At 57.1% G+C, this 12398-nt stretch overlaps 2 protein-coding genes across 2 annotated transcripts; both read left to right on the top strand.

The window, feature by feature from the left end:
* Window positions 1–5972: 5972 nt before the first annotated feature.
* J7T55_009604 (uncharacterized protein) lies at window positions 5973–8579 on the top strand (the record flags this gene model as incomplete). The annotated part of the gene is made up of 4 exons (XM_053132679.1): window positions 5973–6917; window positions 7026–8022; window positions 8080–8468; window positions 8532–8579. The coding sequence occupies 4 exons, from the start codon at window positions 5973–5975 to the stop codon at window positions 8577–8579; spliced, it is 2379 nt and encodes a 792-aa protein (XP_052989436.1).
* Window positions 8580–10100: 1521 nt separating this feature from the next.
* J7T55_009603 (trna-dihydrouridine synthase 1) lies at window positions 10101–11867 on the top strand (the record flags this gene model as incomplete). The annotated part of the gene is made up of 1 exon (XM_053132678.1): window positions 10101–11867. The coding sequence occupies one exon, from the start codon at window positions 10101–10103 to the stop codon at window positions 11865–11867; it is 1767 nt and encodes a 588-aa protein (XP_052989435.1).
* Between the last annotated feature and the right edge of the window lie 531 nt (window positions 11868–12398).

Raw genomic sequence — 12398 nt, 5'->3', positions numbered from 1 at the left:
CATGTTCCGAGTGTTCGCGTCGGATGGCAGCATTATAGGGCAGAGGGTTCCGTTGGACAGGCACAATTACTCGGCCAAGAACCAGCTGCAACTGTCGTGTCTCTGGGGGTGGGGATGTCCATTTGTATAACAAGGGGACTGACTGTACACAGTAGTGTGAGATTGCAATTGGCCCTTGTTGAGAAGTTGCCTACTTCCACGGGAGTATGTGCAGGATGAAGGGTGAGAAAGTGTAGGCCCGGTAAGCCGTCGCCGACTGTTCGGGATAGGAGGACCCGATAGCGCAGAGACGACTGGGGCTTTTCCTCCGTCCGATGTCCGGCAGAGCACGGCCGAGCCGGCACCCTGCTAAGGCTTCGTGCCAGAGAAGACGTGCAGCTCCTTGGACCCGCTAGACCACCTGGACTTGCAGGCTGCGACCGGATATGCAATGCAGATGAAGCTCTGACCGAGCGTCACGACCAGATGCCGCGGCCTATCAGGCGGCGGCAACATCTTGGAACAAATCTGTGTCCGTGTGTGGCCCTCGACAAGAGTCGGTGACAGATGCAATGTCAAAGAGGCTCGTTGATAGGCCGCCATGTGCCGACATTACAACATGATGTTGCTGTGTCGTCGGCGACCTCGTCAGGAGCAAGGGAGGCTGGCCGCCTCGAGGGATCCGAGGTCGACCCCGCGCTGCGAATTCCCAATCTCGGCTCCTCATTGCTCAATTAATGACACCTCTAGGGTTGCATGCAGGTGATGAGTATGACGCGAAGGAAGTTGGCCGCGGCTCAGTCCAACGGCGCTTCAGCCTGGGCATGAGACGAGATGACAGACAGCAGAGCTGCGGCCGATTTCATTTTCGTCCTCATTTTAAACCTTCCCTTGGGGGTCGGTCTCGGCTCGGGGCACACCCTCTCCGGCCAGAGCCAGACCTTGCTGCTTCCTGAACCTGGGGAAGATTCTGGCTTGGATTAGACTTTGGTCCAACGCCGTGGACGTGGACCACTTGCCCATCTCAGCCAAGTGCTTGAGAGTTGTGTGAGCAGGCTGATATGTGCGGTGTGGAAGCATGCCTCCGTGGTCTTGGGAGGCATCGTTTGAGACTGAAATTTGGGTATCCCAGGCCATATTGGCACTGCTGTATAGCACTATAAATTAAACAATGGCGTTTTAGCAGGCCAGCAGCGATAGCCTTGCCGGTCTGGCTCGCAGCTTGTGCACGGAGGACTGAGATCTCAGATCGACCCGCTCCCCCTTCCCTCAGGTCCCTTAGCCGGGGCGGGAAGCGGAATGATCGGGGGGTTTCGGCTCCATTCCAGGCGAGATTGATGGCGAAGGATACGTTTGAAATGCAATTGTGCCCGCCCTGCTCGCCTTGGTCCTTGGACGGGCCGTGTGCCAGGCAAGCGAGCAACGGGGCCACAGGGACGCTGGAACAATAAAGAGACGGCAATGGCGGTTGTGGTCGCAAAAACAAGCAGCAGCAACCCTGATGGCCGAAAGTTAATTTGATACTGATTGGCATTTCCAGTATCGTGATTGTCATTTCTCCATCCCAACATAGTCTGTTTGAGGTCTTGGTCCTTTCATATGTACAACGTGTCGGCTCGCAATTTCGTGCGATAACAAGCATTCAAGCGTTGTGTGATAAAGCGATGGGAAGCCATGTGCTGTCAGGGCTGTGTGCCTGGTGTGTAGGTGTATGCAGTCAAAGTAGCCTGTCTGGCTGTCTGGGTAGACCCAGATAGGTACTCTACTAATTAATGCCCCCTTCCAAAAGGGCCGTGGGTGATAAAGGCGGGTATACTGTGCCCATTACCACTCTACCTAGTTCTACCATAGTACGCATGTATCTATTGCCTGGCACGCCTGGCTGCCTGTTTGGAAAATCTTACGATGGCGAGGGGGACCCCTGGCTGCTAAATCCAGACCATTTGCCTAGGTAGATTTGGTTTGATTGACTTGACGCGGCGCGCGACGCGGGAGGACTGATGGACTGGGTCTGTGGGGATGAACAGGCGGCGGGTAGACAGTGAACAGTGAACAGTGGACAGTGGGAGGAACTTGGAAGAGGGAGGCAAGACTCCTCTATTGCGAGGCTGCGGGCAATATTCAAAACATGCCGTAAACTGTGGTACCAGCCCGGCGGTGCTCGCATACGATCGATCATCGATGTGTGTGGCCCTCCCAGTCTCTAGCCTGGTCTCCAGTCTCGAAGGGTCCAGTTGTCTATTGTCAGGTGTCGAGTGTCGTCATGTAGCCCCGGACCCAGGCCAGAACTTGGAGGCCAGCCTCGTTTCCTCGTGTGCTCTTGACCTCGAAATAGACCCATCACATCCAGGCTTGTTTTTCTTCTTTTTGATTTTGCTGCTCACCGACTGCCACCTGCCACCTGCACGTCTGGCAAAATAGGGGCGGCTCAACTCAGATGACAGGACAGAGGGCCACTTTACTCCATACCACCAGGCTGTGGGGAATTATTTGCCTGCGATAATGATCAGATTGCTAGATTGCCTACCAATACGAGCCTCCCTGCCCGCACCCTGACGGCGCGGGCCCCCTTTCCATAGCCAGGATCCCTGCACAGATCACCGGAATGCAAACAGGAAGTTGGCAGACGGGCAAGATACCGCCGCTCGTCGAGTTTTGACGTGCGCGCATTGTCACAAGCCCGCAAGCCTCACCACCTCTCATTTGCCACCCCGCCCGCACTGGACTGCTGCGAGGCTCACGACTTGCGGGTCTCCGGAGCGATGATCTGAGGGGTGGAGAGGAGTCATGAGGGTGCAGGTCGCAGGTTGCTTTGGCCCGTCTTGTCACCCCCGTTTGGGGAGCGGTAAGTGGATGAGGCCGAGGGAGAACCGCCCGGAGACGAGGCGCCGCCGAGGTCAGGGTCTCATCAGTACTGTCGATAGCGGCGGGCAGGGACACGAAGGGGGGAGGGACTCATTACGCAGACCATCAATTCAGGCAGGTGAATCTCCGGCTCCGCGTCCGCTGCCGGAAAGCGGTCAGATCGCTGTGCCGTAGACCTAGTGCTAGAGGGTGGTGTGTATGTGTGTGTGTGCGTACGTAGATACTGGCTACTGCTGGTGAGGGTTTTATCGCCAGCGACTGAGAAGGTGGATTGAGGACGATCAAGCGGGGTCACCAGAAGAGAGGCTGTCGCCAACCTCGCCTCGCCTCGCCTCGTTTCGTCTGCCCGGGCGGCCATCCTCTTTCACACTGGGCAGAAAGTGTAGACCACAGTCACAACCCGACGGAACAGAGGCGAGGCCAAGCTCGCAGGCTCGTCAAGGAAGGCTTGAGACCGTGGACGAGCCTGGCCTGGTCACGGCCGCGTCAAACAGAGACAAAAGGGCAGCGAAGCGTGCTGTCTTGTACTCTGCTGGGTTGCGTACGCGGTGGTATGGTGCTCAGTACTAATTACTTGCTGCTGGGTATTGTACTGTGGTAACGGAGGAGTGCATGTCGAGCTTGCAGGGACAGCCTTGCTTAGCGCGGACGGATTCAATGCCACCAGGCAGAGTACCCAATGACAGCGGGCGTTCAATCTCCCATTTGCCCCCCCATGCCCCCATACCCCCATCCCATCCGTCTTGGATCGCATCCATCAACACCCGCGAACTTGTTGTCGCAGGCCGGCGTGTGTGTGTGTGTGTGAGTGTGCGTGGGTGTTAGTGTTGCGGTCCCTTTGGGAAAGGAACCCTTGGTGGGTGTGTTGCCCCTTTTTGGACTGTGTTGCATTCTGGACACACAATGTTGTCTTGTCTGGTCGTGCTGCCCCGTGATGGAGACGAGAGAGAAAGATGGATGTGTTCGTGCGTACGTGCGTCCAGACACGAATTACATAGGCAGATACGTAGATAGATGTGTACCAATTGGCCTCAATTGGGTAGACGACGTAAAATACTGTAGATACAGTATTCGAGTCAACCATCCCTGGGCAGACAAGATCGCGGCAAAGCACAAAAAAAAAGGGACAGACCACGCAATGCAATGCACAACATGCTCCAAGAAACATGCCACGGTCGGCCGGATTCCCACTGTCACAAATTGGGGTTGCTCATCAATTTACAGTTGCTTTAGCTGATTTTGGAGTAGCATCTGCCTCGCAGGCGTGAGCGCTAGGCCCCCCTGGGGCCCCTGGAAGGGGAAAAAAAGACTGGACGATGGGCTTTGGACTGGACGCGAGAAACGGAGGGAAGGAAAAGAGGTGCAGGAGTGCAGAGTGCAGAGTGCAAATGTGGAGCAGGGTCCCTGGGCCCCTGGGCCCCTTCCCAAGTCCAGTCCAGTCCTGGGTTACGGCTGCTGGTAGTAGGTACGGGGTTGCTGTGCTGCTGTGGGCAGGAATCCGTACTGTTACCCCCATCCCAGACGCTCCCAGACTGAGATGACAGAGCATCTCTCGGTTTGGTTGGCTCAACGAAAAGGGTTGCTCTGCGTCGGGCCCCAGTTTGCCCATGCACGCGTTCCTGCTGTTGCCCCTGTTCCTTGCACCTGCTCGTCTTTTCCATGCAGATTTGTTGCTGCTGCTACTGCTTGTAGCTTGTAGCTTTCCTGGGGGGGCGCTCTTTCTCGTTCTGGTCCTGGTCTTGGTCTTCCCTCTCAGGGCGCCTGGCCTTCTTTTCTCCCCTCGCCGACCTCCTTCCACCCATTCCACCTCGTCCTGTACAACACGATACGGCACGACACGACAGGACACTGTCAAGACACCACCCTCGTCCCGTCTTCTTCCTTGTTGTACTCCCTTCTCTTCATCACCGCCTCTTTTGTCTTTAGCCCTTCTCTATCTACTCCTTGTTTTTCTTTTCTTGTGTCTTTCTCCGGTCCAACCTCCGCTCGGCCCATTATTGTTTCTAGAGACCCGAGTCGTCCAAAGCTGTCGCTCCTCCTCACCACCACCCCTTGCTTGGCTCCGACTGGCAACACCAACACAGCATCACGACCGCGAACCACCACGGCCGCCTACAACACAACAAAGCCACAATCGGCTCTACTACCGATTCCAATCCAGCCCGCCTGCTACCTCCAGCTCCTGGCACTGTCCCGGCTGCAATCCAGTACGATTCGCTCAGGAGGCAACTTCCTTTTTGTCTGAGTCGTCTTTGTGTGTTTTACAGCATCGCTTGCATTGTCTTCACCACGCCCGCCGCGAGCCCGTCACGTCCATCTGCCTGGCCCGTTTGTGTCCCGCCTCGCATATCTTCCAACCAAGCGTGCATATCGCTCCAGTGTGCCCCCTCAAACCGCCCGAGCGGAACAACGAAAACTACAGCCAATCCCACAGCCACGACCCGTTTCCTTCGTGTACAGCCTTGTCAAGCCCACGACGCTTCTGATCCCAAAAGCGGCTCCTCATGTCCCTGCTCTAGCAGCCAACCACCACCGGGTACAGCCTGGGACTCTTGATCCGACATTCAATTGTCCAGCCTTACCTGTGTAGAGAGGTCCTCTTCTGATCTCGTAACCTTCCAGCGAGTTCACGGTGACAGTGAGCTTCAGTCGAAGGTCATCTACCTCCTTGTGCCCAATCGGCCGCAGGCGTCCATCACCACCGCTGCCCCCGACTGTCGTTTGCAATTTCCTATCCTCGCGCTATTTGCTTCCCGTTTTACCCATCTTGGGGGACACCTCCACTCTCGGCGTCAACGAATTGGCAAGTCCCCGGCCCTTGAATCGAACACATCAGCCCACTGCTCGCCTCCACGTGTCCCTCGATTTGACGATACGCATGCTCTGTTTAGGCCTGTCAGGAACTTTGAGGCTAACAAACCGGGTTGCAGAAAGTTTGCTTTCGAGCCTGCTTCGGGCGGGAAAAGGTCTCCCCCTGATAGACCTTCTCTACCTTGATCGAAAGCTTTCGATACGAATCTCAGAATCGAATTTTCGACAAGACAATGGCCGCGTTGGTTCAAGCATACCCTCAGCAAACTAGTACCGTTTCAATGCTTCAGACAAGGACCGGATCGAATTCGAGCATGATGCCCCCTCAATCTCAGACGAACCAGCAATACGCCGGTGCTCAACAACAGAGGAACAATTACCACGGAGTGGCTGGAGGTGTCACTGGTCCGGTGGCCTATAGAGGAGCTTCTGCCCCCATCCAACCATACTCCTTCACGGCTACCCCGAGCCTCAGCCCAAACGGACAGTGGCAGCACTATTCGGCCTATCGGGCATCGTCTTCTCCTTCCATCCCGACAATGCAGAGCTTCGATCCAGCTAATGGCACGGCGCGGTCACGGCACGGCGCGAACGCCTCTATGCCCAACTTGCCCAACTCGGCGTTGAACATCGCCTCGGTTGGGTCTCGTGACGACTCCGTGCTGTCTGTCCCGGGCACGAGAAGAGTCAGTCCTGGCCCTCGGCCACAGTCTGCTTTTCTCCCCAACTCCACAAACCAGTTACCGTCGGTGTCAACGACACCCGCAAAAAGCCAACCCGACCGATATCGACGAAACGCGGCTCAACGAGCGCCGGAATCAGGGGCGTCACAGGGCTCAGCAACTCCATCAGGCTCGGGTATGGCAGCTGTGAGCCATCTGTACAGCCAGCCAAGCCCCAACAAGGAACGGCGGCCTAGCCCATCAAGTTTGACCAGGCCGAGCAGTTTCTACGCGAAGGTACCAGGCTCCGTGGATGATATGCAACTCGGAAGACATCAAGAGGATTCCAGAAGGTTTCGCCGGCGCAGCATGCCCGCTTTGGATACTACTGATCTGCCCATGCCCAAATCCCTGCAACCAACGGATCTCAAGCGATCAGAAGACACATCTGCGGACCGCTCAGCAGCCAAAGGTGGCAACGATAAAGATCAAATTAAGACTGCCAGGCTGGTGACCATCAGCAGCCCGGTGGCGGGCGCGAAGAACGGTAGCTCTGATAGTCTCGTCTCGAGCCGGAGCAGTAATTCTCGACCATCTTCGGTGAGTGTCTCCATCTGATCCCACCCCCTGAAACACACGATCCAATCACAGTGCCTATGCAGGGCCAGACCCTTTAAGTTTCCACATGCTGACGACTTATGTATCCAGTCTGCCCACCGTAACAACGTTCCAACCCCAACCGGGAACCCCGCCCAGCTTTCTGAGCCCACAGATCAAACGTCTACCAATCCAGACTCTCCTAGGCTTGTCAACATCCCACCCAGGAGCTCATCTTCCGATGCCGCCAAACGGCTTGCCAATCCATCGCCGCTATCAAAGCCGGTGACGATGGACACTGAGAAGGGGTCCAAGGGATCGAAGGAACCTGCGGCTGCCACCGCCAGGCCCGAGTCTAAGACTGGTTCTGCCGAGCCTTCGTCAAGCACTGGTTATGACAGTCCTGCCGTCAAGCAATTGGCTGCCATTAACCAGAAAGGAGGCAAGTTGAAGAGCAAGACCTCAAGACTTCGCCGGGCCTTGTCTTTTGGAAGTGCTGCCGAGCTCAGGCGAGCTGGGGCTGCGGATGGGAGCAAGGAGAATGGCGGATCCTCGGAGGCGACGACTTCGCAACAGAACCAACCTGCTGGGGAGCTCGATGCAGAGCAGGCCCGTATCGCTGAACTGCAAGAGGCCGCGGGAATTGGCAACAATATCTACGCTGGCTCAAGGCTGTTCTCAGGCTCCACTGATAACCTTTCTATCTCCTCCACGGCCTCCTCGGCCTCGATTATGATCCGAAAGATGGGTCGTGGGATGAAGAAAGGCGGACGCTCCCTGGCTGGCTTGTTCCGGCCGAAGTCCATCGTCGGTGTACCCACTGCGGAGGTCCCAGAAGCGAGCCAGGCTGCCGTGTCCATGGTGACAGTTGAGGCGGAGAGGGAACGCGTCAACGTCAACCCCGACCCAAATCCAAATAACGGTGGCGGCACCGGTTTTCCGCGACTGGAACGGAACTCCATGGATGTTAGCAACGCAGCCGACGGGTTGACGCCGGAGCGAGCTGGAAGTTCGGGAACAGACAACTCCAACTCGCGAAAGAGCATCGTTGGTGGTGACAGGGAGCGAGCTGAGGTGCTGGCGGCAGTACGAAAAGGCATCCTGAAACGTAGGTCTCTCCCCGTGCCCGCCTGTATGGTTGCAACCAATGCTAATGAGAAATTAGACTCCAACGGCTCTTCTAGCCCTTCGCCCCGAGTCGAGAGAGGTCCCCTCTTCGATTTGCCCGCGGTCCCTCACGTCGCTGACTCTCCAAACTCGAGTGCTCCTAGCACCCCCAACGACGAAGCGAACCACAATCGGAGCGGGTCTGTCACAATTGGCAGCGAGGACTATTTCATGACAGCCCTGCGGCTCCGTCATGAGACCCGAAGCGCCCCCGGCACACCGCAAGGTGGGCAGAGTAAACGCAACGCGACGTTCAGCCCTCGGATCGTCTTCCATGACACGTGGCCAAGCCAGGAGTACGACCGTCGCTCCGAGATTGCAACGTGCAACCGCCTCACACCCATGCTGGCGCAGCAGATCAAAGAGGAGCTCAACAACTTTAAGATGGTAGGTTGCGGCCGCTCTAGTAACATCGGGTGTCATGTGACCACGCACTAACGCGAGATGCAGGAGATGGAAGTGCATGAGAGCTCCAAGATCTACACGCATTTCTTCTGACAATGATAGTTTCCGATGGAATGTTTACCTGCTGGTCATTCGTGGCGAGCAGGCACCCAAACTCCATCGTGTATTGGCAATTTTTTTCAACGGCGTTTCGGGACAAGCATCCAAGTAAGGTGTCAAGGCGTTAATCTTGGAACCAAGGTCTGCGACAACCCGCAGACGATTCGACACACAAGGACAGCACACTTAATCTCGAAAGGGCCACATGTCGGCCATATACCGCCCCACCTCTCCGACGGGTTGGTTGCATGAGGGAGGCAAAGCGAGACCGGCAATGGAGGCGAAACCCGTTTGGCTTCAGGTCTACAAAGCCGATGGACGAGGAGGAAGGAAGTTGGGGGGGGGGGCCATCAAGGGCCACGGAGGCATCAGACATATTAATTACTGGGAGGGCCTCTGAGAGGTGACTACTACTGCTTCTTGATTCGGGCCATATTGCATCATCTGTTTTGTTTTGTTTTGTTTTCCCCCTGTCTATCTTTTGCGCGCACATGGACCGAAATGTGGGAGAAGAGCGATTCGTGCGAAAAAGTCACAAGCATTAAAGGAAAGGTTGTGTTAGCAGACGAAGGCAAGCGGGATTTTCGGTTGAGGTCTCATTACATTTCCTACCACTCAGCGGAGCCTAGATAGACCGAAGCAAATCAGGGAGCACCATCTCAAGCCAGGCACTTCTCTCTGTACAGTACGAGACGGTGAGGAATCATTCAAGACATGGCGGCGTGAGATTGAAAGGCCAGCTGGACGACGATAATAACAGTAGATTGATGGCTGACCACCTCGCATACTTGGCAGCATGATGACCAACGAATTTCACATGTAAAGCAGAGTGAGCGAGCTAATCTGAGAGATAGTTTGCCTTGGGATGTTTAACATGCATGACATGAGTTTCAAAGTAATTGAGTGCAGACATGGGGAAACTTTGGGCTTATGCAGGATGTTGTGGTTTGTGATGCAGCAACATGGACGAGGCTGTGGTCGAGGAAACATTGTTTTTCAACCGAGTTACAGAGTCAAGCCTGCTTGGTTCCGAGGTAACAATGTGTGTGGTAGGAAGGGTGTTGGGGGAACATGCATAAGATACGATGTAGACTACATAGTCTATCTACCATTTGTGTGGTTCTCAACGGCTGCTAGGTAGTCTGCGCTTTGAATTTGGTAGCCTACCAGAGTGCCAGAGTCCGAGGGACATCGAGGTACTTGCTTGCTTGACCTTTATCCCTGTCGATCCGAACGGTCCCCGCCGGGCAGGCACTCGCAAGGCTGAAGAGGCGCCGGACTAACAAAAAAAAAAAAGTTGGTCATTTTTTCTGGAACTGTCTTGAGTCGGCTCAGCTTCATACTGACAATCTTTAACGTTATATTTACGAGCACAAGTGCACGCCTTCCAAGTCCACCGCTCTCCTACCCAGTCTGGCGGTCTTCGCTGGGCAACTTGGGCCGCGGGTGCCTGCGTTCCCAAGACCCTTCTTCAGATCCTTTGCGACTGCGTTTGCGACGACAAAGGCGGCGACGATGGCTGAGGCGATAGCTGCCGCCGTAGACCCGGCGGCACGGCCGGCCAAGCTGCATGGCCGCGCATTCTACGATAGTATTGGGAGCCCCAAGTACATCGTGGCCCCGATGGTGGACCAGTCCGAGTTTGCCTGGAGGATGCTGTCGCGATCCTTCCTCCCCGAGTCCGAAAGGCCCAACATCCTCGCCTACTCTCCCATGCTCCACGCCCGCCTCTTCACCGACGGCCAGAAGTACCGCCTCTCTCACTTCCAGCCCACGCGTTCGTCAAAGTCGCACATCACCTCCCAGCCACCGGCAGACGCCACCGCCGGCAGCGACCTCTCCGACGACCAGCCGTACCTCGACGGGAACCCGGCCATCGATCGGCCCCTCTTCGTACAATTCTGCGCCAACGACCCTCAGGCCCTCCTCAGCGCAGCGAAGCTCGTCGCCCCACACTGCGACGCCGTGGACCTCAACCTCGGCTGCCCTCAGGGCATCGCACGCAAGGGCCACTACGGCGCGTTCCTGCAGGAGGACCAGGAGCTCATCCACAACATGGTCAAGACGCTACATGAGAACCTGCCCATACCCGTGACCGCAAAGATACGCATCCTGGAGACCAAAGAGGCGACGCTGGCGTACGCGAAGAACGTCCTGAGCGCGGGGGCCAGCATCCTGACGGTGCACGGCCGGAGGAGGGAGCAGAAGGGCCACTTGACGGGCATCGCGGACTGGGAATATATCAGGTACCTGAGGGAGAACCTGCCGCCCGAGACGGTCATCTTCGCCAACGGCAACGTCCTGCAGCACGGCGACCTCCAGCGGTGCCTGGACGCCACGGGCGCCGACGGCGTCATGTCCGCCGAGGGCAACCTGAGCGACCCGGCCCTGTTCGCGCCGCCGCCAGGGCCGGGGGCGGAGACGAGGGAGTACTGGCGCGGCAGGGACGGGAGCGGCGGGTGGCGGGTCGACGCGATCATGCGGCGGTACCTGGACATCATGCACCAGTACGTGCTGGAGCAGGAGCCGCCGGCGAGGCGGCCGCTGTTCGTGCCCGGGGACGACGAGGCCTGGCTCAGGGAGCAGCGGGAGGCGGGCGACGGCGAGGATGCGCAGGAGCCCGCGAGGAAGAAGCGGAGGAAGGACGGGGGCGGCAAGCCCGGCGCCAAGATCACGTCCATCACCGCCGGGCCCAACTTCGTCGGCATGCAGCCGCACCTGTTCCACCTGCTCCGGCACTTTGTTACGCGCCACCACGACGTGCGGGACGCGCTGGCCAAGTCAAGGCTCGGCGACATCTCGGTCCACGAGGGCATCCTGGCCATGGTCGAGAGGAAGGTCGCCGAGGGACTGCTCGAGTACGAGAGAACAGGCGGCAAGAGCGTCGAGGACGACGGGCGGAATGGCGCCTACGAGAAGGGCTCGCGGGCCGAGGCCGGGGCGGACGGAAAAAACGAGACTGAGGCAGACGCTGAGGTCGTCGACGACCCGGACAGCTCGATAGCCACGGTTAAGAGGTGCAAGCGGCCGTGGTGGATCGCCCAGCCCATCGTGCGGCCCCTGCCGGCCGAGGCCCTGGCGAAGGGCGCGATATCTCTGGGTAAAAAGGACAAGCGCAACCTCGGCGAGGACGCCAGGAAGAAAGCGGACGCGGAGGTGCACACTGCTGCTGCTGCTGCCGCCCCTGCCATCAAGATGGGCGAGAATGGCACTGCCGCCCAGGCGGCAGAGTCCCTGGCGAAGACTACGGACTACCCCGACAGCACTTTGGTTTCTGGATAAGTACATTCGGAATTTGATACCCTGGATCGAGATCGGACGTCGCGAGGCTTCAATCGGCAGGACGTCCAGAAACGGATCGGCCTCCTGCTTCGATACGGAATGTGCCAGCAAAAGACAGTCGGGGACCACAATGCTCAGTGCTGAAACTACAGCCGCACGTGGGCATCCATTGAACCTGCTGCAGCTCACAATCCGAGTCGCTCATGATGCGATCAATACATGGATCGACATTGGGATTGTTTACCGAATAAATGCTGATATGGCCTCTAAACCTGTGAGACGAGGCGAGGGCGGACGAGTCGGGCTGCGATCATGTAAGAAATGGTCCTAGCAGGACAATAATGTTCCAAGTCGACTCCAAGATCCATCTATTCAAGCGCCTATCCTCCTATTGGCGGCAAAAGACGAGACTTGATGAGCTACACCGTTGGCAGCTCAGTGATGGATACATTGGCCGCCTAGAATAAATACATCAGCACAGAGCGGCTAGGTCGGAGACAATCTATGCATCATGTTGATGATGGGTATTAT

The sequence above is a fragment of the Diaporthe amygdali genome (assembly GCF_026229845.1).
Source record: "Diaporthe amygdali strain CAA958 chromosome Unknown NODE_32_length_550834_cov_65_698784, whole genome shotgun sequence".
In the NCBI taxonomy this organism is placed as follows: domain Eukaryota; kingdom Fungi; phylum Ascomycota; class Sordariomycetes; order Diaporthales; family Diaporthaceae; genus Diaporthe; species Diaporthe amygdali.
The sequence above is the reverse complement of the archived record's forward strand: the minus strand, read 5'-3'. Positions and strand labels throughout refer to the sequence as shown.